This window comes from Dryobates pubescens, chromosome 19 (assembly GCF_014839835.1).
Source record: "Dryobates pubescens isolate bDryPub1 chromosome 19, bDryPub1.pri, whole genome shotgun sequence".
NCBI lineage: Eukaryota > Metazoa > Chordata > Aves > Piciformes > Picidae > Dryobates > Dryobates pubescens.
This window is the reverse complement of record NC_071630.1, coordinates 2,661,871-2,684,704: the sequence shown is the minus strand read 5'-3', so window position 1 is coordinate 2,684,704 and position 22,834 is coordinate 2,661,871. Positions and strand designations below refer to the sequence as shown.

General features: G+C 64.0%; 1 protein-coding gene across 1 annotated transcript in view; it reads right to left on the bottom strand.

The window, feature by feature from the left end:
• CNGB1 (cyclic nucleotide gated channel subunit beta 1) overlaps positions 1 to 20,858 on the bottom strand; it is a 46,660-nt gene extending 25,802 nt beyond the window's left edge. The window contains exons 1-19 of the mRNA XM_054170289.1: positions 20,760 to 20,858; positions 20,482 to 20,539; positions 19,797 to 19,929; positions 19,570 to 19,699; positions 19,302 to 19,344; positions 19,061 to 19,145; positions 18,918 to 18,978; positions 18,371 to 18,428; positions 18,165 to 18,248; positions 17,021 to 17,147; positions 16,831 to 16,906; positions 15,953 to 15,989; positions 8,911 to 9,082; positions 7,461 to 7,521; positions 6,140 to 6,261; positions 4,496 to 4,628; positions 3,047 to 3,089; positions 2,119 to 2,230; positions 1,763 to 1,902 (exon numbers count right to left, since the gene is read on the bottom strand). Of these exons, the coding sequence (XP_054026264.1) occupies positions 1,763 to 1,902; positions 2,119 to 2,230; positions 3,047 to 3,089; positions 4,496 to 4,628; positions 6,140 to 6,261; positions 7,461 to 7,521; positions 8,911 to 9,082; positions 15,953 to 15,989; positions 16,831 to 16,906; positions 17,021 to 17,147; positions 18,165 to 18,248; positions 18,371 to 18,428; positions 18,918 to 18,978; positions 19,061 to 19,145; positions 19,302 to 19,344; positions 19,570 to 19,699; positions 19,797 to 19,929; positions 20,482 to 20,539; positions 20,760 to 20,858 (1,774 nt within the window). The remainder of the gene's footprint in view (positions 1 to 1,762; positions 1,903 to 2,118; positions 2,231 to 3,046; positions 3,090 to 4,495; positions 4,629 to 6,139; positions 6,262 to 7,460; positions 7,522 to 8,910; positions 9,083 to 15,952; positions 15,990 to 16,830; positions 16,907 to 17,020; positions 17,148 to 18,164; positions 18,249 to 18,370; positions 18,429 to 18,917; positions 18,979 to 19,060; positions 19,146 to 19,301; positions 19,345 to 19,569; positions 19,700 to 19,796; positions 19,930 to 20,481; positions 20,540 to 20,759) is intronic.
• Positions 20,859 to 22,834: the final 1,976 nt, after the last annotated feature.

The following is a 22,834-nucleotide window of genomic DNA, read 5'->3' as shown; positions in this document are numbered from 1 at the left end:
GCAGCAGCAGCAGCAGATTCCTGCCATAAACCAGCTTAGAAGCTGGAAGGGAGGATGCTCAGGGTGGGTACAGAGAGATGCCAGTGGCCCAAGGGGGAATCACAGAGCTGGGAAAGCTCTCTGGGATCATCCAGGCCAAGCAGCAACCCAACCACACCATGGCCACCAAACCCTGGCCCCAAGTGCCATGGCCACAGGGCTCTGGAGCACCTCCAGGCATGGGGACTCCACCACCTCCCTGGGCAGCCTCTGCCAGGCCCTGACCACTGCTGCAGCAAAGACATTTTGCCTCCTCTCCAACCTGAGCCTCCCCTGGCACAACTCCAGCCATAGAATCATAGAGCTGTCAGGGCTGGAAGGGACCTCGAGGCTCAGAGGCTGTCAACAGAGGCTGACAGCCAAGGAGGCCATGGAGCACCCCTAATGCTGTGAGTGTCAGGGGGGCACACAGGGGGGGCAGAGAAGCTCACAGTTGTCAGGCTTGGAAGGGAGCTCAAGGCTCAGCCAGCTCCAAGCCCCTTGCCATGGGCAGGGGCACCTCACCCCACAGCAGGTTGCTCACAGCCACCTCCAGCCTGGCTGCAAACACCTCCAGGGCTGAGCAGGAGGCTTCCACCACCTCCCTGGGCAGCCTGGGCCAGGCTCTCACCACCCTCCTGCCCAACAACTTCTTCCTCACAGCCAATCTCCAGCTCCCCACTTCTCCTTTTGCTCCATCCCCCCCAGTCCTGGCCCTCCCTGGCACCCTCCAAAGTCCCTCCCCAGCTTTCCTGCAGCCCCCTGCAGCTCCTGGAAGGCCACCAGAAGGTCTCCCTGGAGCCTTCTCCTCTGCAGCCTGCACAACCCCAACTCTCTCAGGCTGTGCTCAGAGCAGAGCAGCTCCAGCCCTCTGCTCAGCCTCCTGGCCCTGCTCTGGACACCTTCCAGCCCCTCCAGAGCCTTCCTGGCACAGAGGCTCCAGAGCTGGGCACAGTCCCAGAGGAGTGGCATTGGGGTCCTCTTGGCTACATCCCCAGCTGGGCTGGGCAGTGCCATCCCTTAGCTGCAGAACAGAAGGCAGGATTTATTCTGAGGGGGTTGGGGGGCAGCTGGGGTGGGTTTCACACCCTTGCTGTCCCCTCCTGTCCCCACAGGCTGATGTGAGGCCAATGGAGTCAACCTGTTTGGGTTGCAAAGTCCAAATCCTGTTGGGAAAGACAAAGCAGCAGATCTGGGCTGGGTGAAAACAAAGCAAAGCAAAGCTGCAGGGGGGTGGATTTGTCCTCCTGGGCTGAGAGGCAAGCTGTGGGACAGCAAAGCTCCATCCCTCTCACCCTGCTCTGGGGGTGAGCAGGCTGCATGAGTGCTGAGGAGGAGAAGGGACCCAAAATCTGCTGGGGAGGAAGAATCTGCTGGTGGGCAGCAGAGGTTTAACCTTCTGCCTGCAGCTTCCCTTCAAGAAGGAGGTCCAAAGATAAAAGGTCATCGCTGGACCCTTGCAAACTCTCTCCAAGGCTCAGCTAGAAAGGCACAGAGTGGTGAGGTGGAAGCAGAAGGAAAGAGCCCTCAGGGGTGGGGGGTGGGGGGTGTGTGTGTCCCCCCAGCCTCTGTGCTGCAACAGGAAGGATGCTTTTATTTAGTGCTTTTTTATCACCCCCCCAACCCAAGCAATAAAAACCTCCAGGATGAACTCCTTGCCCTCCCCAGCCACCCCCACCCCCACCCCCAGTCCCATCCCAACCTTCCCCAGCTATCCAAAGCCGTTCCTCAAAGCCTCTAATACCTAAGGGGGGTTGCTCCTCGTGGCAAAAGTTGGGGTTGACCACCCCGGCCTTGGGTTTGCTGGCGAGGAGAAGGGAGGGGAGGCGGCAGGCGGCGGCGGCTCGGCGGCTGGGGACGTTGGGGAGCTGCTCTCGCAGCGCGCTGCAGCCAGGGGGGGAGGAAAAGGAGGAGGAGGAAGAAGAGGAGGAGGAGGAGGAGGAGGCTTCCCCGCCGTCGAGCGGCTTGTGGCGCACCAGCCGGGCTAGCTCGACGTCTCGGGTGGGCTTGGGCATGCTGCTAGGCGCTTAGGATGCTTCAAGCAAGGGCAAGACATCTGAAGCTGCAAATGAAAGAGAGAGCGGTGGTGTCAGACGGCACCGCTCCGGCGGCGCGGGGAGGCTGCGGGGCCCGGCCCGGGGCTGGCCCGCCCGCTCCCGGCTCTCCGCGGGGCCGTGGGTGCTGAGCGTCCTGCCCTGGGGCCTTGAGCGGTCTGCAAGGTGGAGGTGCCCTCAGAGGGCTGCAGAGACCTCTTCAGCCTGTGCCAGGGCAGACCTTGGGCAGCTAGGGGCTCTGCAAGGGCTGCGGGAGCAGAGACACCTCCAGCCTGTGGCAGGGCTGGGTGAGCAGAGACACCTCCAGCCTGTGGCAGGGCTGGGTGAGCAGAGACACCTCCAGCCTGTGCCAGGGCTGCATGGGCAGAGACACCTCCAGCCTGTGGCAGGGCTGGGTGAGCAGAGACACCTCCAGCCTGTGCCAGGGCTGGGTGAGCAGAGACACCTCCAGCCTGTGCCAGGGCTGGGTGAGCAGAGACACCTCCAGCCTGTGGCAGGGCTGGGTGAGCAGAGACACCTCCAGCCTGTGCCAGGGCTGGGTGAGCAGAGACACCTCCAGCCTGTGCCACCTCACTTTCATTACCAACCCCTTGCCTCCTGCGCTTTCCACCCCTGGGTATTGCCCAAACTGAGCCAAGTGGTGAGGAAAACTCTTTTTTGGCCACCCCCCACTCCCTGCATTGCTCAGCTGCAGCAGAAACTCTTCCTGCACATCACAGATTGCTTAACCAACATGGCTCAGCCCCAGCCTGGCAGAGCTGGCTCCAGCTGGTGACAACATTGCCATCAGGCTGTGCCCCCACCCCGGGGTGCTTGGAGCCAGGGGAAAGCCCCCAGGTGCCCAGGCTGCAGGAAACTCAGCTGCCTGCTCCCAGCCAGTGAGCAGCAGGAAGGGAGAAGCTGCACCTGCCCTGGCCAAGCATCTCCTGCTTCAGAGCCCCCCCAGCCTGGCAGCATGCTGCTGGTTACTGTACCTTCAGCATCGGCTCCGGCAGCTTCAGCTCTCCCCTCCTCCACCTTCAGAAGGGAAAGGGGGGAAAAAGGGCATTTTCAGAGGACCAAGCCCTGCTCTGCCCGAAGAAAGCACGCTGAGGAGCAGGAGGGGGCACCCCACAGCCCCCCACCATGCCCCAGCCTCTCAGCTCCTTGCTCAGTGCCAGCAGGGTGGGAGGGAAGCATCCCTTGCTTGGGGCAGCAGCCTCAGGTTCAGAGGCGGGGGCACAGAACCCCACAACAGAGCTGGATAGAAGAGAGCTCCAAGACCACCCAAGTGCAGCCCTCCACTCAGCACTGCAGGCTCCACACTAAACCACAGCCCTGAGCCCCAGCTCCGCGGCCGCCTGGACACCCCCAGGCACGGGGACTGCAGCGCTGCCCTGGGCAGAGCATTCCGACGGCTGAGATCCCTTCCAGCGCAGAGAGATCGCCGAGACCCAGCCCGAGCCCCCCCCGGGCAGCCTGGAGCCACTGCCTCTGGGCCTGCTGCGTGACACCAAGGAGCAGGGGCTGCCCCCTCCTCTCTGCCCCTTCCCCACTCCCGAGGGGCTGCCCCCTCCCCGCTCCCGAGGGGCTGCCCCCTCCTCTCTGCCCCTTCCCCGCTCCCGAGGGGCTGCCCCCTCCCCGCTGCCCCCTCCCCGCTCCTGAGGGGCTGCCCCCTCCTCTCTCCAGAGGGGCTGCCCCCTCCTCTCTGCCCCCTCCCCGCTCCCGAGGGGCTGCCCCCTCCTCGCTGCCCCCTCCCCGCTCCCGAGGGGCTGCCCCCTCCTCTCTGCCCCTTCCCCGCTCCCGAGGGGCTGCCCCCTCCCCGCTGCCCTCTCCTCTCTCCAGAGGGACTGCCCCCTCCCCGCTCCCGAGGGGCTGCCCCCTCCTCGCTGCCCCCTCCCCGCTGCCCTCTCCTCTCTCCCGAGGGGCTGCCCCCTCCCCGCTCCCCAGGGGCTGCCCCCTCCCCGCTGCCCCCTCCCCGCTCCCGAGGGGCTGCCCCCTCCTCGCTGCCCCCTCCTCGCTGCCCCTTCCCCGCTCCCGAGGGGCTGCCCTCTCCTCTCTGCCCCCTCCCCGCTCCCGAGGGGCTGCCCCCTCCTCGCTGCCCCCTCCCCGCTCCCGAGGGGCTGCCCCCTCCCCGCTCCGACCTCCCTTCAGGGAGCTGCAGAGAGCGGTGAGGTCTTTCCCTCAGCCCCCTCCTCCCCTTCCTTCTTCCTGTAGGTCTCAGTTGCAGGGGAAGTCCTTTCACCTCCCTATGGATTTTCCTCCTCAGGAAACCAGGGGCTGTTTGTTCTCACCCCTCCTGGAAGTCAGCCTCCAGCAAACCCCTCAGTGGGCAGCACTGCTGGTGCCCATCCTGGGAGCAGGGCACTGCATCCCCTGCCACCCAGCCCCAGCCCAGCTCTGAGCCTTGCCACAGACCAAGCAGGGGGGGGGTGATGCCATACCTGGACAAGAGCACCTTCAGGATCACTTATCCCAGCTGCTTCTTCCAGCTGCTCACTCCTGAGGGCCTCCTCTGCACAGCAGACTTCCTCCACACCCTCCCTGGTGGTGGGGGCGAGCGACTGGCCCAGGGGCCTGGGGGGCAGAGATCAAGCAGAGAGAAGAGCCTGAGCTCACTTTTGCCCTTTCTGAGGTGGGAGGTGGGGATGGGGAGCACCACAGCAGCAGGAGAGGATCACAGTTGCAGAGGGACTTTTCCTGAGGGTTATCTGGAGACAGGACAAGGGGCTATGGCTTGAAGCCAAAGGAGAGCAGGGTTAGACTGGAGCTTAGAGTCACAGAGCTGGCAGGGCTGCAAGGGAGCTCAAGGCTCAGCCAGCTCCAAGCCCCTGCCACGGGCAGGGACACCTCACCCCACAGCAGGTTGCTCACAGCCACCTCCAGCCTGGCTGCAAACACCTCCAGGCATCAGCAGGAGGCTTCCACCACCTCCCTGGGCAGCCTGGGTCAGGCTCTCACCACCCTCCTGGCCAACAACTTCTTCCTCACAGCCAATCTCCAGCTCCCCACTTCTGGTTTTCCTTAGGAAGAAGCTCTTCAGCACAAGGCTGGGGAGAGCCTGGCACAGGCTGCCCAGGGAGGCTGTGGCTGCCTCCTCCCTGGAGGTGTTCCAGGCCAGGCTGGATGAGGCCTTGAGCAGCCTGGGCTGGGGGGAGGGGTCCCTGCCCCATGGCAGGGGGTTGGAGCTGGCTGAGCTTTGAGGTCCCTTCCAACCCAACCCATTCCATGGCTCTCTGATAAGAGCTGCAGAGAGTCAACACTGCAGCCCTGGGTCAGGAATCCCTGAAGGCTTCTCTCAGGTGAAATCAGAGCAAAACTCTAAGCTGGGGGGGGAAGCTTGTCCTGAAATACCCTCTGGCCCAAAGTCTCCACCAGCAGAGCTGACAGCAACTTAGGTCCTGACAGTAAGTTGTACTGAAGAATTCAAGGGCCTCCTCCTTGTCTTAAGTAGCATTTAGAAGTGCTGAGCTGGGAAGAGACCTTGGAGGTCAGCAAGACCCCAACCCTCTCCCCCAGAGCTCACAGTGCCCCCAGGGCTGCTGAGCCCCCAGCACCAAACCACCTCCCTCAGCACCACCTCCGGGCAGCTCTGAAACCCCTCCAGGGATGGAGACTCCACCACCTCCCTGGGCAGCCTGGGCCAGGGCCTGAGAACCCTTCCTGGGATGAAACTGTTCCTCATCTCCAACCTGAGCCTCCCCTGGCACCTCCCCTGGCACAGCTTGAGGCTCTTTCCTCTTGTCCTGTCCCTTGCTGCGTGTGAGAGGAGCCCAACCACCGGGCTCCAGACTCCTTTGAGGGAGCTGTAGAGGGTGAGGAGGTCTCCCCTCAGCCTCCTCACGATGTATTAGCATCACCCTGGCTTTAAACTGAGCCCCGGGACCCCCTCCTGGTTCCCAGCTGCAGTGGATTGATGGAGATGGTTCCAAAATCCCCCGGGACCGGCTCCGGGAGCTGGAAGCTCCCAGCCCGGGATGAAGGCACAGACTGGGGGGTGGGGGGGTCCTGCTCAGCCCAGCCCCTGCGAGGGGTTAGCCAGGCACAGCCTGGGGGCTCCTGCTGTGCTGAGCTGCCGGCGAGGGCACGGCCAGGGGCTGCGGTTGCCACGGGCGGCTGCGATGGAGATGGAAACTGTGTCGCCAGGCGACTCACTCCCGGCGCCGTCACCAGGTACCGCGTCACGGCCAGCCCTGGGCTGAGCCGGGCTCTGCAAGCAGCCCTCCCGCAAACACCCCCCTCCCCAGAGACCCTGCCCCCAGACACCCCTCCCCAGAGCACCCCAGAGACCCTGCCCCCAGACACCCCTCCCCAGAGCACCCCTCCCCCAAACACCCCAGAGACCCTGCCCCCAGACACCCCTCCCCAGAGCACCCCAGAGACCCTGCCCCCAGACACCCCTCCCCAGAGCACCCCTCCCCCAAACACCCCAGAGACCCTGCCCCCAGACACCCCTCCCCAGAGCACCCCTCCCCCAAACACCCCAGAGACCCTGCCCCCAGACACCCCTCCCCAGAGCACCCCTCCCCCAAACACCCCAGAGACCCTGCCCCCAGACACCCCTCTCCCAAACACCCCAGAGACCCTGCCCCCAAACACCCCTCCCCAGAACATCCCTCCCCCAAACACCCCTCCCCAGAGCATCCCCCAGGATGCATCCCTCCCTCCCCGACCCCTCCTGCCCTCCCGAGCGCAGCCTTCCCTCCCCGGCGCATCCCTCCCCGGCTCATCCCAGCTGCGCACCAGTCCGGGGAGCTCTGCTCGTCCGCGGATGGACGTCGCAGCCTCTCCAGCTTCTGAGCGCAGCTGAAACCACGACTGCGTTCCCAGCACAGCCACAAAGGCGACGGGAGCCACTCACCCCGAGCTCTCCTCCACCTCCTCCTCCTCTTCCTTCTTCTCCTCCTCTTCCTCCCCCTCCTTTTCCTCTTCCTTCTTCACCTCTTCCTCCTTCTCCTCTTCCTTCTTCACCTCTTCCTCCTCCTCCACCTCTTTCTCTTCCTTCTTCACCTCTTCCTCCTTCCCCTCCACCTCTTTCTCTTCCTCCTTCTCCTCTTCCTTCTTCACCTCTTCCTCCTTCTCCTCCACCTCTTTCTCTTCCTCCTTCTCCTCTTCCTTCTTCACCTCTTCCTCCTTCTCCTCCACCTCTTTCTCTTCCTCCTTCTCCTCTTCCTTCTTCACCTCTTCCTCCTTCTCCTCCACCTCTTTCTCTTCCTCCTTCTCCTTTTCCTTCTTCACCTCTTCCTCCTTCTCCTCCACCTCTTTCTCTTCCTCCTTCTTCTCTTCCTTCTTCACCTCTTCCTCCTTCTCCTCCACCTCTTTCTCTTCCTCCTTCTCCTCCACCTCTTTCTCTTCCTCCTTCTCCTCCACCTCTTTCTCTTCCTCCTTCTCCTCCACCTCTTTCTCTTCCTCCTTCTCCTCCACCTCCTCCTCCTCCTCTTTGGCAGCACTCAGGGAGCACAAACACAGCCTGGAGAGGAGAGACTCGTTAGCTGCAATCCCCAAAGCAAGCCTGAGCCTCACAAGAGAAGCACTGCAGCTCCTTTGGCTTGGAGATGCTCTCCCTCCACCCCTCAGGCAACACCTGGGGGAGGGCACAGACTGTGGCCCCGAGTGGGTGGGAGGAAGAACAGGGAAGTGCTTGGGAAAGGAGAGCCCAGAGCCCTCAAGCCTGCAAACCCCACTGGTGGCACGGGGAGAGGATGTGCTCAGGGGGGTCCCTTGGTGCCAATTTTGACCCACAGCTCCTCAGGCTCCTACCCTAAGGGGTAAAACACCATCTGGCACAGAGGTTGCTTTGGAACACCTCCAGCCCTTCCTGGTGAGCAGAAGAGAGCTCTGCTGAGGGAAGGAGGCTCTGGGCATTGCTTGTGCCTCGTGCCATCGAGCAGCACCCATGCTGGGGGTGGAAACTTCTGCACTCAGCCTCCCCTGCATGTGCCTGAGCTTGAGGGAGCTCTTGGGGAGCGTGTAGGGACACCTCTCAGCCTGCTTCTGGCTTTGGAGCACCTTGGACTATCAATCACACAGAGAGAACCATTTCCCAATCCCAAATGAGGCCAAAACCTTCCTGCCCTAGGGCCAAAAGTCTACTTGCAGGGCATCCTAAGCAGAGCATCCTCCAGCAGTCTTCTGCAGGGCACCATGAAGCATCACATCCATGACTCCACCACCACTCAACACCAGAAGGAAGAACCTTTTGGGCTCCTTCTGGTGCCTCCCTCTTTGGCAACAGAAACCTCAGCTGCCAGCTCCAGGGCTGCCAGGGAAGGGTGCCCAGGGATGGTGTGTTCAGGATGCTTTGGGGCCCTCAGTGCAAGAAGGACACTGAGGAGCTGGAGCAGGGCCAGAGGAGGGCAACCAAGCTGGGGAAGGGTCTGGAGGAGAGGGCAGGGGAGGGAGGAGCAGCTGAGAGAGCTGGGGGGGGGGGGTGTTCAGCCTGGAGCAGAGGAGGCTGAGGGAGACCTCCTTGCTCTCTGCAGCTCCCTGAGAGGAGGCTGCAGGGAGGTTGGGGCTTGGGCTCTGCTCCCCAGGCTCAGGGGACAGAAGGAGAGGAACTGGCCTGGGGTTGTGCCAGGGGAGGCTGAGGTTGGAGAGGAGGCAAAATGTCTTTGGTGGCAGAGGGGTCAGGGCCTGGCAGAGGCTGCCCAGGGAGGTGGTGGAGTCCCCACGGCTGGAGGTGTCCCAGAGCCCTGTGGCCATGGCACTGGGGGCCAGGGTTTGGTCCCCACCTGGATGCTCTCAGAGAGCTTTTCCCACCCAAACAGTTCTACCACTCTGTGTGCTCCTCCCTTCCTCTGGCCACCACCCAGCTGGCTGGAGATCATGCAGAGCATCAACGGCATCTCCCTTCTCCTACCTGTTTCCCTCTTCCTGAGGTTCCTCCTGGATGGGGGGCAGGGGGTGAGCATCTGCCACCAGCTCACAACCCCAGGCCACCCTCTCAGCCGTGGCTTCATTGACCCAGCCATCATCCAGCTCTTCCAGGGCGAGCTCAGGCTCCTCCTCAGGCCCCCCAGGGACAATGTGAACTGGAATGGGAACAGGGAAAAGGGAAGGGACAGAGTGAAAGCAGCACACTGTCAGCACCTCTCTCAGCCTGCCCCATCTGTGGCCCTGCTGGTGCCCTGAGCTGGGCCAGGTGGATGCTTTTTTGCCAGAAGAGGAAGAAAATTGACCATTTTTTGGTGCCAAGCACACCCAGAGCCCCATGAACAGCAGAACCCTTTGCCTTCCCTGCCTGCCTGCACAGCCAGCCCCAGCAGCAGATGCTTTGGACCACCTCCAGGCCACCTTCCTGGATCTCCTTGCAAACAGAAGCAGCTGTGGGAAGAGCCCAAAGCCTTTCCACTTGCAAGCCCTGAGTGAAACACTGCACCAGCACGGCCTGAGGGCCCTGGTTTTGCAGGGCAAGGCTCAGCCCAGAGCCCAGGTGACAATGAGCAGCACAGCACACCCCCTCCCAGCCAGCCCTGGCAGCATCCCACAGCTCCCTGGCATCACTGGGGAAAACCTCACAGCAGGATACCAGGCAGCTTGTGACAGAATCACAGAGCCATAGAATAGTTTGGGTTGGAAAAGGACCTCTGGTATCCTCCAGGCCAAGCAGCAGCCCCACCCCACCCTGGGCACCAAACCCTGGCCCCAGGGGCCATGGCCACAGGGCTCTGGGTCACCTCCAGGCATGGGGACTCCACCACCTCCCTGGGCAGCCTCTGCCAGGCCCTGACCCCTCTGCCACCAAAGACATTTTGCCTCCTCTCCAACCTCAGCCTCCCCTGGCACAGCTCCAGGCCAGGTCCTCTGCTTCCATCCTCTCAGGGAGCTGCAGAGAGCAAGGAGGTCTCCCTCAGCCTCCTCTGCTCCAGGCTGAACCCCCCCCAGCTCCCTCAGCTGCTCCTCCCTCCCCAGCCCTGCTCTCCAGACCCTTCCCCAGCTTGGTTGCCCTTCTCTGGCCCTGCCCCAGCTCCTTGGTGTCCTTCTTGGAGTGAGGGACACAGAACTGAGCCAGGATTCGAGGTGTGGCCACACCAGAGCTGAGTACAGAGATGTAATCCCTCCTGCTGGCCACACCAGTGCTGCTCCAGGCCAGGCTGCTGGTGGCCTTCTTGGCCACCTGGCTCATCCTCAGCAGCTGCCAGCCAGCATCCTCAGGTCCTTTTCTGCTGGGCAGTTTCCAACCACTCTGCCTCAAGCCTGGAGCATCCATGGAGCAGCCCAAGTGCAGGACCCAGCCCTTGGCTTTGTTGACCTCAGCCCATGGATCCAGCATGGGCAGATCCCTCTGCAGAGCCTCCCTGCCCTCCAGCAGATCCCCACTGCCACCCCACTTAGTGCCATCTGCAAACCCACTGAGGCTGCACTCAACTCCCTCCCCACCCAGGTGACTGACAAAGAGACTCCAGAGAGCTGCCCCCAGCTCTGAGCCCTGGGGATCTCCCCTGGTGACCAGCCACCAACTTGGACCCAACTCCACTCCCCACCACAGCTCGTGGGACCAGCTGCTAAGCAAAGAGCTAACCCCACCACGTCCCAGGGGGTTCCAACCATGTTCCAGGGGGCTCCAACTGTGTTCCAGGGGGTTCCTACCCTGCAGCACCAGGCTCACTCTGAAGAATCAGGAGGAGGAAGCTCATGGGCACACTGCCAATCCAGTTTATTTTGGGGGCTGCCTGAACCACCACAGTGGCATTGCCACGGGGAAGAGGCCAGGAGGGGTCCAAACCCAGCTACAGAAAGGCAGGAACACATTCCCCCCCCCCCCCCAGTCAGCTCTGCCCAAGCCTACCCACCTCATTGTGCCCACCCTGCCCACATTTACCCCTCTCACTGTGCCCAACTCAAGCCATGCTGTGACTCAATGTCAGGTTGGTTGCTGGACTCACAACTCATAGACCCCCAGGGCTGGCAGGGCTGGAAGGGAGCTCAGGGCTCAGCCAGCTCCAAGCCCCTACCATGGGCAGGGACACCTCACCCCACAGCAGGTTGCTCACAGCCACCTCCAGCCTGGCTGCAAACACCTCCAGGCATCAGCAGGAGGCTTCCACCACCTCCCTGGGCAGCCTGGGCCAGGCTCTCACCACCCTCCTGCCCAACAACTTCTTCCTCACAGCCAATCTCCAGCTCCCCACTTCTCCTTTTGCTCCATCCCCCCCAGTCCTGGCCCTCCCTGACCCCCTCCAAAGTCCCTCCCCAGCTTTCCTGCAGCCCCCTGCAGCTCCTGGAAGGCCACCAGAAGGTCTCCCTGGAGCCTTCTCCTCTGCAGCCTGCACAACCCCAACCCTCTCAGGCTGTGCTCAGAGCAGCTCCAGCCCTCTGCTCAGCCTCCTGGCCCTGCTCTGGACACCTTCCAGCCCCTCCAGATCCATCCTGAAGAGATGCAATGAGAGGTGGGAAAGATCTTTTTTTTTGCTGTTTGTTTAACCAGGACAGGAGAAGGGAGAATGGTTTTAAACTGAAAGGAGGTAGGGTTGGACTGGGTGTGAGGGAGCAGCAGGAGTGGGGGGACACTGGGACAGGTTGCCCAGAGGAGCTGTGGGTGCCTCAGCTTTGGAGGTGTTGAAGGCCAGGCTGGATGGGACTCTGAGCAGCCTCTAATGGGCTGGGCTGGAAGGGAGCTCCAAAGCTCATCCAGTCCAACCCCCTGCACCCAGCAGGGACATCCCCAGCTGGGGCAGGTTGCCCAGAGCCCTCTCCAGCCTCACCTGGAATGTCTCCAGGGCTGGAGCCTCAACCACCTCCCTGGGCAACCTGTTGCAGTGTTCCAGCAGCATCCTGCTGCAGAACTTGTTCCTCACATCCAATCTCAGTCTGCTCTGCTCCAGTCTGAAGCCATTGCCCCTGGGCCTGGCCCTGCAGGCCTTTGGGAACAGTCTCTCTGCAGCCTTCTTGTAGCCCCCTTCAGGTCCTGGCAGGCTGCTGTTAGGTCTCCCCGGAGCCTTTTCTTCTCCAGGCTGATTTAGTGGACAGTGTCCCTGCCCAGATCATCACCAAAGGTCCTTCCCAACCTAAACCACTCTGCAGTTCTAAGGTAGCAAACATCTAGGGTGTAGGGGCCCCCACCTCACCCATCCCAGTGTGGTTACAGCTGCCCACACACCTCTGGGCTGGAGACAGCCCCTGGGGCCCTGTCAGGACACTGCCCCTGCAGCCAGTGCTGCATCTGAGGAGCTGAGAGATACAGGAGAGAACAGCCTGAGCTGGGGGCGAGGAGAGCCGGGGGGGAGAGCGGAGCCGGCGGGGGTAGAGCAGAGCCGGGGCGGGGAGAGCGCAGCCGGGGGGGGAGAGAGCGCAGCCGGGGGGAGAGAAAGCGCAGCCTGGGGGGAGAGAGAGCGCAGCCTGGGGGGAGAGAGAGCGCAGCCGTGGGGCTGAGCAGAGCCGGGGGGAGAGAGCGCAGCCGGGGAGCTGAGCAGAGCCGGGGGGAGAGAGCGCAGCCGGGGAGCTGAGCAGAGCCGGGGGGCTGAGCAGAGCCGGGGGGAGAGAGCGCAGCCGGGGGGCTGAGCAGAGCCGGGGAGAGAGAGCGGAGCCGGGGGGAGAGAGCGCAGCCGGGGAGCTGAGCAGAGCCGGGGGGAGAGAGCGGAGCCGGGGGGAGAGAGCGCAGCCGGGGAGCTGAGCAGAGCCGGGGGCAAAGAGCGCAGCCGGGGGGCTGAGCAGAGCCGGGGGGAGAGAGCGCAGCCGGGGGGCTGAGCAGAGCCGGGGGGAGAGAGCGGAGCCGGGGGGCTGAGCAGAGCCGGGGGGAGAGAGCGCAGCCGGGGGGCTGAGCGGAGCCGGGGGGAGAGAGAGCGGAGCCGGGGGGCTGAGCGGAGCCGTGGGGAGAGAGCGCGGAGCCGGGGGGCTGAGCAGAGCCGGGGGGAGAGAGCGGAGCCGGGGGGCTGAGCAGAGCCGGGGGGAGAGAGCGCAGCCGGGGGGCTGAGCAGAGCCGGGGGGAGAGAGAGCGGAGCCGGGGGGCTGAGCAGAGCCGGGGGGAGAGAGCGCAGCCGGGGGGCTGAGCGGAGCCGGGGGGCGAGAGAGCGGAGCCGGGGGGCTGAGCGGAGCCGTGGGGAGAGAGAGCGGAGCCGGGGGGCTGAGCAGAGCCGGGGGGAGAGAGCGGAGCCGGGGGGAGAGAGCGGAGCCGGGGGGAGAGAGCGCAGCCGGGGGGCTGAGCGGAGCCGGGGGGAGAGAGAGCGGAGCCGGGGGGCTGAGCAGAGCCGGGGGGAGAGAGCGGAGCCGGGGGGCTGAGCAGAGCCGGGGGGGAGAGAGCGGAGCCGGGGGGCTGAGCAGAGCCGGGGGGAGAGAGCGGAGCCGGGGGGCTGAGCAGAGCCGGGGGGGAGAGAGCGGAGCCAGGGAGCTGAGCAGAGCCGGGGGGAGAGAGCGCAGCCGGGGGGCTGAGCAGAGCCGGGGGGAGAGAGCGGAGCCGGGGGGCTGAGCAGAGCCGGGGGGGAGAGAGCGCAGCCGGGGGGCTGAGCAGAGCCGGGGGGAGAGAGCGCAGCCGGGGGGCTGAGCAGAGCCGGGGGGAGAGAGCGCAGCCGGGGGCGAGTTCTCCTCTAAGGACAGCCCGGGCCAAGGCTTTCAACCACCACCTGGTCCCTGTCCACCTAGGACTGACCTCCCCCCACCCTACATTTGCTGCCTCAAACCACAGCTGGGGGCAGACCCTCAGGGGGCAGACGAAAAGCGAGAAGCAGCCTGACAAGAGCTGAAAGTTCTTTATGCTGTTACACCTCAGAGGCAAAAATGGACTGAAAGAAGTCTGGGGGCTTCAGCTGGAGCTCTCGGGGGTGAGATACTGATGCTAAGGCTGGGGCAGGGTCTGGGGGGAGGGGGTTGAGATGGCCAGGAGTGCTTGGAGGCTGCAGCAAGAGGCTTTCTGCCTCCTGGGTGATGCTTCTCTACCCTCCTCTCTGAATTGCAGCTCCCATCTCAGCGAGACCATGCTGCAAAACCGATAGCTCCAGTCCCCAGACCCCAAGCAGGGGCTGGCATGGGACATCCCCTGGGTGCCTGGGGACAAGCAGCCAGCCTCGGGTCCCCCAGCAGAGCCCTGCGAGGAAGGAGCATTTTGCAGGCTCCCCCTTTGGCTTTCTGCTCCCCAGCTGTGCTTTCTCCTGGCTGCTGTGTGGCTGTGGGGAGGAAGGGCTGGCTCCTCAGGCTCTTCGTTTTCCATTTGTTTCAGAGGCCCTAAGCCCCTTTGCCCCCTGAAACAAAAGGAGAAGGAGAACATTAGAGTCGGAGCAGCTCTTCCCAGGGAGTGCTGGGCAGGATGCCTGCAGCTGGGAGAAGGCTGAGGCTGATCCTCCCCTTCAGCTTCCACCCCCGGAGGTGTTTGCAGCCAGGCTGGAGGTGGCTGTGAGCAACCTGCTGTGGGGTGAGGTGTCCCTGCCCATGGCAGGGGCTTGGAGCTGGCTGAGCCCTGAGCTCCCTTCCAGCCCTGACACTTCTATGATCCTATGAACTCTCTTCCCAGTCTCCTAAGTGCTTCCCAGAGAGGAGGAGATCTCTTCCCTGCCTCCCTTGGGTGATGTGCCTGACACCCAGGCAGAGCTGCTCCCCAGGGCTGTCTCAGCTGTGTGTGGTCAGGTTGGGATTTCCCTTGCTGTGTTCTAAACCTAGCCCAGGAGTTTCTTGGCTGCACAGCATTTGGTGTACCTCAGCCTGTGCCCAGAGACTGCTTGGGGGCCCTGAAGATGAGCAGAGGGCTGGAGAAGCTCCCCTGTGGGGACAAGCTGGGAGAGTTGGGGCTGTGCAGCCTGGAGAAGGGAAAGCTCCAGGGAGACCTCAGAGCAGCCGGCCAGGACCTGGGGAGGGTCTTTGGACAAGGGCTGGGAGTGACAAATGAGGGTCAGTGGCTTGGAGAGGGCAGAGTGAGAGTGGAGAGGAGGAAGGAATTGTTGGCAGTGAGGCTGGGGAGAGCCTGGCACAGGTTGCCTAGGGAAGCTGTGGCTGCCCCCTGCCTGGAGGTGTCCCAGGCCAGGCTGGATGAGGCCTTGAGCAGCCTGGGCTGGGGGGAGGGGTCCCTGCCCCTGGCAGGGGGTTGGCACTGGCTGAGCTTTAAGCTCCCTTCCGACCCAACCCATTCTGTGCCTCCCTGATTGATGGCAGCTTGCTGCTGGGGCAGACCTCAGCCCCCCTGCTCCCTCCCTGGGGCTGGCTGATGACCCTGGGGTGCCTGCAGCCACCACAGGGCAGCCAGGCACAGGGCTGGGGGTGCCCTGGGCAGGCAGCAGCAGAGGCTGTGCCCCCCCCCAGGGTCCACAGCAGCAGCCCCCCGGTGCCCCCCGCCAGGGTCCACAGCAGCAGCCCCCCGGTGCCCCCCGCCAGGGTCCACAGCAGCAGCCCCCCGGTGCCCCCCGCCAGGGTCCACAGCAGCAGCCCCCCGGTGCCCCCCGCCAGGGTCCACAGCAGCAGCCCCCCGGTGCCCCCCGCCAGGGTCCACAGCAGCAGCCCCCCGGTGCCCCCCGGGCACCAACCCAAGGGGAAAAGCCCTCAGGCAGGGCTGCCCCAACCGGGCGGCTGCTGGCTCCCGGCTCAGCACCACCGCCCAGCTCAGCACCACCGCCCGGCTCAGCACCACCGCCCGGCTCAGCACCACCATCCAGCCCAGCACTACTCATCTGCCCAGCACCACCGCCCGGCCCAGCACCACCATCCAGCCCAGCACCACCGCCCAGCCCAGCATTACCATCCTGCTCAGCATCATTCATCTGCTCAGCACCACCATCCTGCTCAGCACCCCTGCCCTCTGCAGTCCCCACAGACCTCTCCAGGCAGACCCCAACAGAGCTCTCCTGCAGCCCCCACAGGAGACCTCAGGATGCTCCCCAGGATCCTGCCCTGGAGCCTCTGCACTGGCACCCATGGCATGGAGGCTGGCAGCACGCTGTGCCCCTGCCAGGCCAACCAGCAGCCAGGGAGCCACCACTTACTTTCTTCCACAGGGCTCAGGGTTGCTGCAGCCTCTCCCTGCCAGGAGGGAGAACAGGAGGTGTCAGACGTGGCCTGCTTTCAGCAAAGCCACATTTTGACCCCAAACCCCCCAGGTTTCAGCCTAGAAGGCTCTTGAAATAGCCTCTGAGGCCTCTCAGGGCACCTTGGGTGGCTGGGACATGGGCACAAGGGTGCCCATGGGTGATGGTGGAGGGCAGGAACACATCTGGGGGAAGGGGAGAGGGGGGAAGGGAGGGGGAAGGGAGGGGGAAGGGAGGGGGAAGGGAGGGGGAAGGGAGGGGGAAGGGAGGGGGAAGGGAGGGGGAAGGGAGGGGGAAGGGAGGGGGAAGGGAGGGGGAAGGGAGGGGGAAGGGAGGGGGAAGGGAGGGGGAAGGCAGGGGGAAGGCAGGGGGAAGGCAGGGGGAAGGCAGGGGGAAGGGAGGGGGAAGGGAGGGGGAAGGGAGGGGGAAGGCAGGGGGAAGGCAGGGGGAAGGCAGGGGGAAGGCAGGGGGAAGGCAGGGGGAAGGCAGGGGGAAGGCAGGGGGAAGGCAGGGGGAAGGCAGGGGGAAGGCAGGGGGAAGGCAGGGGGAAGGCAGGGGGAAGCTGCTGCTGCTGCTTCTCCTTTGAGCTGAACTGGCCCTGGGTGGGATGCCAGGGCCTGGCTGCCAGCCAGTGCTGCCCAGAAAGGCAAGGAGGTGGCAGAGAGAGCACAAGGTGGGGGCTGGCTCCCCTGCTTAGAAGCCAGATCCTGTTCCCATCAGCCAGACAGGTCCCAGGCTTTGCCTCCTTGCAGGAGCTGGGTGACAGCAGGGTGCTGGCACTGAGCTGGTGGCACCTGCCTGGTGAGAGGGCACCCTCCCTGCAGCAGGCAGCATACCTGTGTGTCCTGCTTCTTCCTGGGCACTGGCTGTGGCATCACCTTCTGCACCCCCTGGGCAAACCAGGCAAACATCCTGGGGGACCAGACAGCACTGTTAGCCCGGGCTGCTGGAGCCAAGGAGCCCAGAGCTCCTTTCCTGCCTCCCTGCCCGTGCTCCCCACGCTCCAGAAGCTGCCACCTCCCCTACCTGCTGCCATCCCCAGCCAGGGACCGAGGGGGGAGGGTGGCCACAGTCTCTGGCTGCTGCTCAGCTGCTGCTGGGGTGCTCTGAGTGCTGCTCGTGGGCTTTGCACGAGTTCTGGTGCCTTTGGTGCCTGCTTGGTTTGGGAAGGAGAAAAGGTAAGGCTGAAATCACCTGGGAAGCTGAGGAGCACAGGAGACAAGCAGGCAAGGGTCACCTCCCCCAGGGGACAGGCCTGGAGGGCAGGGGGGGACACCTCCCTGGCAGCCTCTTCCCCAGGGCCCCTGCCTGGGAGGGGAGCATGGATGGGCTTGGGGGCAGCGCTGGGGGGGTAGGCTCTGCTGTGCCTGTGCCATCCTTCCTGGCACAGGCAGTGCCCTGGGCAGCCCCAGAGCTGGTGCCCACCGGCACTGGGGTGCTCCAAGGCACAACGTGGCCTTGTGGCCAAAGGGCCAAGGGCATCCTGCTGGGCATCAAGCAGAGTGTGGCCAGCAGGTCAAGGGGGGGTTTTCCTCTCCCTCTACTCTGCCCTAGTGAGGCCACAGCTGCAGCACTGTGGCCACTTCTGGGCTCCCCAGCTCCAGAAGGGCAGGGACTCAGAATGGCCTAGCTTGGAAGGGACCTTAGAGCTCATCTGCTCTAACCTCCCTGCCAGGGACCTGCTGGAGAGGGACAGCAGAGGGCTGCAAAGCTGCTGGGGGCACTGGAAGAGCTCTGCTGGGAGCCAAGGCTGAGAGCATTGAGGCTCTGAGCCTGGGAAGGAGCAGCCTGAGAGGGATCTCAGCAGTGCTGAGCAACACTGCCAGGGGGGCTGGCAGGAGGCTGGCACCAGGCTCTCTGCAGTGGTGCCCAGGGACAGCACAAGGGGCACAGAGCTGAAGGGCAGAAGTTCCACCTCAGCAGGAGGAGGAACTGCTGGGATGGAAGGGTGGCAGAGCCCTGGGGCAGGCTGCCCAGAGAGCTGCTGGAGCCTCCATCTCTGGACCCATCCCAAACCTGCTTGGTCCTGCTCCTGGGTCACCCCCCTCTGGGTGACCCTGCCCTGGCAGGGGGCTGCACTGCATCACCCCCAGGGGTCCCTTCCAGCCCCTGCCAGTCTGTGGTTGTGTCCCCTCTGAAAGAGCCACCCAGGCAAGGGGGAATTGCTCACCTCCTGCTGTGGCTTCACACCTCTGCTCCTTTGGCTCTGGCTGCAGAGGGACAAGAGGGACAGATGGCTGTGGCACAGCGCTGCCTGCAGCCCCTCAGCACCCTGGGCAGGGGACCCACACCAACAGCCTCCCCCTCCTGCCCCCAGCTTGCCTTCCCTGCAGGCTCAGCCCCATTGCAGTGGCAAGCACCAGCTAAGCCCAGTGCCTGTGGCTGCTGGCACCAGCAGGTCCCACATGGAGGTGGCAGCCAGACTGGGGGGGCACTGAGACAGCACCCCCAGGCCTCTGCTGAATGTAGACCCCCCCCTGGAGGTGGTGCTGAGGGAGGTGGTTTGGTGCTGGGGGCTCAGCAGCCCTGGGGGCACTGTGAGCTCTGGGGGAGTGCCTGGGCCTGGGGGAGCTCCAAGGTCTCTTCCAAGCTCTGCAGGTCCAAAATGCAAGGTTGTGGTTTGTCCCCAGCAGCAGGGAGGGGGCAGAGGCTGAGCCAGCTTTGGTTTGCTGTGCTGCAGTGTGGTGTAGAGAGTCAGAGAAGAAGGGGTTGGGTTCAAGACCACCCAGTGCCAGCCCCATGCCATGAGCTCCAAGGTCTCTTCAGCTCTGGGATTCTGCTCTCATTCCCCCCCCGGGGGTTTCCTCCTGGAGCTGCCAGCTGGGCTGTGTGGGAGGACGAGGCTGGGGAGCCCTCTCCAGCCAGCTGCTTCCCCTCTCTCCCCCAGGCAGGCAGTGCTCACCTCCAGCTTCTTCAGTGCCTCTGGCTGTGGCACCACACTCTCCAAGCCCTGTGCCAGCCAGCTGAGCACCCGTGCTCCCACCCTGCAGGGAGAGCACACCGGTGGGCAAGGGCAGCCCCTCCTACCCTGCTTCCCCTCCCTGCCAGCCTGCCCTGGGCACCCACCACTCCTCTGTGCCACCAGCTGGCCCAGCCTCAGACTCCTCCTCTGCTTCCTCCTCCTCCTCCTCTGCATCAAAGGGAGTTATCTCTGCAAGGGGAGAGGGGCTGTGAGCGTGGGACCCGCGCTGGGCTCCCTGCCCCAACCCCCACCAGCTGCCTCCAGGGCACAGCAGTGCCAGCACCACCCTCCCACACCTCCCCAGCAAGCTGGCCCAGGAAGCTGCAGCCTCCTGGCTCTCCTTACCCAGAGCATCCTCATCCTCCTCTTTCAGGATCTGGACCTCTGTCTAAAAAGCCAAAGAGGTTATCACCCACCCAGCAGCAGCAGCAGAGGGGCTGGTGCCACCCAGCCCTCATCCCAGGGGTGGGTGAGGGCAGAAGGTGGTGCAGGGCAAGCTCAGTGCTCCCCAGCTGACACTGGGGAGAGTGATGGGAAGGGGGGGAAAAAAAATCAAACAGCAGAAGAAAAGGTGAGCAGGGCCCAGAGGCCACTGCCTGGGGCTGTCCCCTACCTGGTCAGGAATGTCAATGCTTGTCTCAAAGCTCTTCCCAAGCTTCTGCAGGTTCTCTGGGGCCTGGGCTGGCTGAGGAATCACCTTCCCCAGCCCCTGGGAGAGCCAGGAGAGCACACTGCTCCCAGTGCTGCCAGGGAATGAGTGAGTCAGGCTGGGAGCTCCCACTGCAGGCAGCCAGCCCCTGAGCAAGAGCAAAACCCCAAGGGAGGCTTCAAGAGGGATACCTCTGAAGGACAGAGCCTTGCTCCTCAGGGACTGCAAATTCCACCTTCTTCTCCACTTCTCCAGGGACAGCAGGGGAAAAACAAAGCAAGCTCCCACCAGTGGTGGAATCATGGAACCCCAGGGCTGGCAGGGCTGGAAGGGAGCTCAAGGCTCAGCCAGCTCCAAGCCCCTGCCATGGGCAGGGACACCTCAGCCCACAGCAGGTTGCTCACAGCCACCTCCAGCCTGGCTGCAAACACCTCCAGGCATCAGCAGGAGGCTTCCACCACCTCCCTGGGCAGCCTGGGCCAGGCTCTCACCACCCTCCTGCCCAACAACTTCTTCCCCACAGCCAATCTCCAGCTCCCCACTTCTCCTTTTGCTCCATCCCCCCCAGTCCTGGCCCTCCCTCACCCCCTCCAAAGTCCCTCCCCAGCTTTCCTGCAGCCCCCTGCAGCTCCTGGAAGGCCACCAGAAGGTCTCCCTGGAGCCTTCTCCTCTGCAGCCTGCACAACCCCAACTCTCTCAGGCTGTGCTCAGAGCAGAGCAGCTCCAGCCCTCTGCTCAGCCTCCTGGCCCTGCTCTGGACACCTTCCAGCCCCTCCAGAGCCTTCCTGGCACAGAGGCTCCAGAGCTGGGACCAGCCAGCAAGGGGACACTGCTCTGCTGCCCAGCCCAGCACAGGTCCCACCAAGGGGCACTTACCTTTGGCTCTTGTGTGATCAGCAGCATCCTCAGTGCCTGCAGCCTTTCCTCTTGGTGCCTGCAGGGGGAAAGGCAGAAGGTGTGAGGGTGAGCTGTACCCTGCTCAGGGCTGGCTGCAGCCCCCAGGGACTCCCCACCCTTCCTGCTGCCTTCCAGCCGTCTGCAGGAGGGATGTGTCCTGGCACCCCTGGCTGCTGCGGTGCCAGGGCTGGATGCATTTCTCTCCCATGCCTGAGAGGGCTGTGGTGTCCCCCCCCCAGAACTGGCTCCCTACTCACCTTAGGTGGCTGTGGGTCCTGCACTGGAGCTGGGGAGGTCTTCTCCGTGGCATGGGGCAGCGGGGGCTGGGGAACCACCCGGTGGATCCAGGCCAGCATCCCGCTGCCTGCGGGGGGTGAGGAGGGCTCCTCTGCTGCTGAGAGGCCAGCAGCAACGATGCCCACTCCCCAGGGAGTGCCAGCTGCCCACGATGAGCCCAGGGCAGCCCCAAAAGCTCCTTGCTGTCCTTCCCGTTTCCACGTCCTGCTTGAAGAGAAGGCTGCAAGGAGACCTCGAAGAGACCTGGCAGGAGCTGAAGGGGCTCCAGGAGTGCTGGGGAGGGACTCTGGCCAAGGGCTGGGAGTGCCAGGATGAGCTGGGAGAGGGCAGAGTGAGAGTGGAGAGGAGGAAGGAATGGTTGGCAGGGAGGCTGGGGAGAGCCTGGCACAGGCTGCCCAGGGAGGCTGTGGCTGCCCCCTGCCTGGAGGGGTTCCAGGCCAGGAGGGGGCTGGTGGAGGTGTCCCTGCCCATGGCAGGGGGCTGGCACTGGGTGGTCTTGAACCCAACCCCTTCTTCTCTGACTCTCTACACCACACTGCAGCACAGCAAACCAAAGCTGGCTCAGCCTCTGCCCCCTCCCTGCTGCTGGGGACAAACCACAACCTTGCATTTTGGACCTGCAGAGCTTGGAAGAGACCTTGGAGCTCCCCCAGGCCCAGGCACTCCCCCAGAGCTCACAGTGCCCCCAGGGCTGCTGAGCCCCCAGCACCAAACCACCTCCCTCAGCACCACCTCCGGGGGGGGGTCTACATTCAGCAGAGGCCTGGGGGTGCTGTCTCAGTGCCCCCCCAGTCTGGCTGCCACCTCCATGTGGGACCTGCTGGTGCCAGCAGCCACAGGCACTGGGCTTAGCTGGTGCTTGCCACTGCAATGGGGCTGAGCCTGCAGGGAAGGCAAGCTGGGGGCAGGAGGGGGAGGCTGTTGGTGTGGGTCCCCTGCCCAGGGTGCTGTGGGGCTGCAGGCAGCGCTGTGCCACAGCCATCTGTCCCTCTTGTCCCTCTGCAGCCAGAGCCAAAGGAGCAGAGGTGTGAAGCCACAGCAGGAGGTGAGCAATTCCCCCTTGCCTGGGTGGCTCTTTCAGAGGGGACACAACCACAGACCTGGAGGGGCTGGAAGGGACCCCTGGGGATGATGCAGTGCAGCCCCCTGCCAGGGCAGGGTCACCCAGAGGAGGTGACCCAGGAGCAGGATCAAGCAGGTTTGGGATGGGTCCAGAGATGGAGGCTCCAGCAGCTCTCTGGGCAGCCTGCCCCAGGGCTCTGCCACCCTTCCATCCCAGCAGTTGCTCCTCCTGCTGAGGTGGAACTTCTGCCCTTCAGCTCTGTGCCCCTTGTGCTGTCCCTGGGCACCACTGCACTGAGCCTGGTGCCAGCCTCCTGCCAGCCCCCCTGGCAGTGTTGCTCAGCACTGCTGAGATCCCTCTCAGGCTGCTCCTTCCCAGGCTCAGAGCCTCAATGCTCTCAGCCTTGGCTCCCAGCAGAGCTCTTCCAGGCCCCCCAGCAGCTTTGCCTGGAAAGCACCCCAGTGCTTTCCAGGCTATAGGAGCAGGGCTGTGAAGCCACAGCAGGAGGAGAGCAATTCCCAGTCCCAAGCACTGAGCTCCCAGTGCCAGCCCTGCTGCTGAGCCACCAGCACTAAGCCACCTTGCTGGCAGGCTCAGCTCAGTTTGGTTTTCCTCTCTGGAACCAATAATTTAGAGGGGTTTGGGGTTTTTTTGCCTTGCTCCATGGCTTGGCTCACACAAGAAGTTCTCCTGAAGCCATGGCAGAGAGATCACAGAACCAGTGCTGCTCTGCTCAGGGTCCCCTCTGCTCCCTTTCATTTCTCATTTGAGGACTGCAAAGCCAAGGCCTGGAGGAGAATTGGCTGAGGAGCCACATCCCAACCCATCCAGCAACTCCTTCTCCCCCTCCCCCAGGCAACACCTTTGCCCCTCCAGCCTCCAGCCATGCCCCTGGGCTGTTGTGATGTTGATGGGGAAGCAGAAATGGGATGCTGCAGAGCAGCAGCCCAGCTGCCCAAGCTCTGTGTGCTC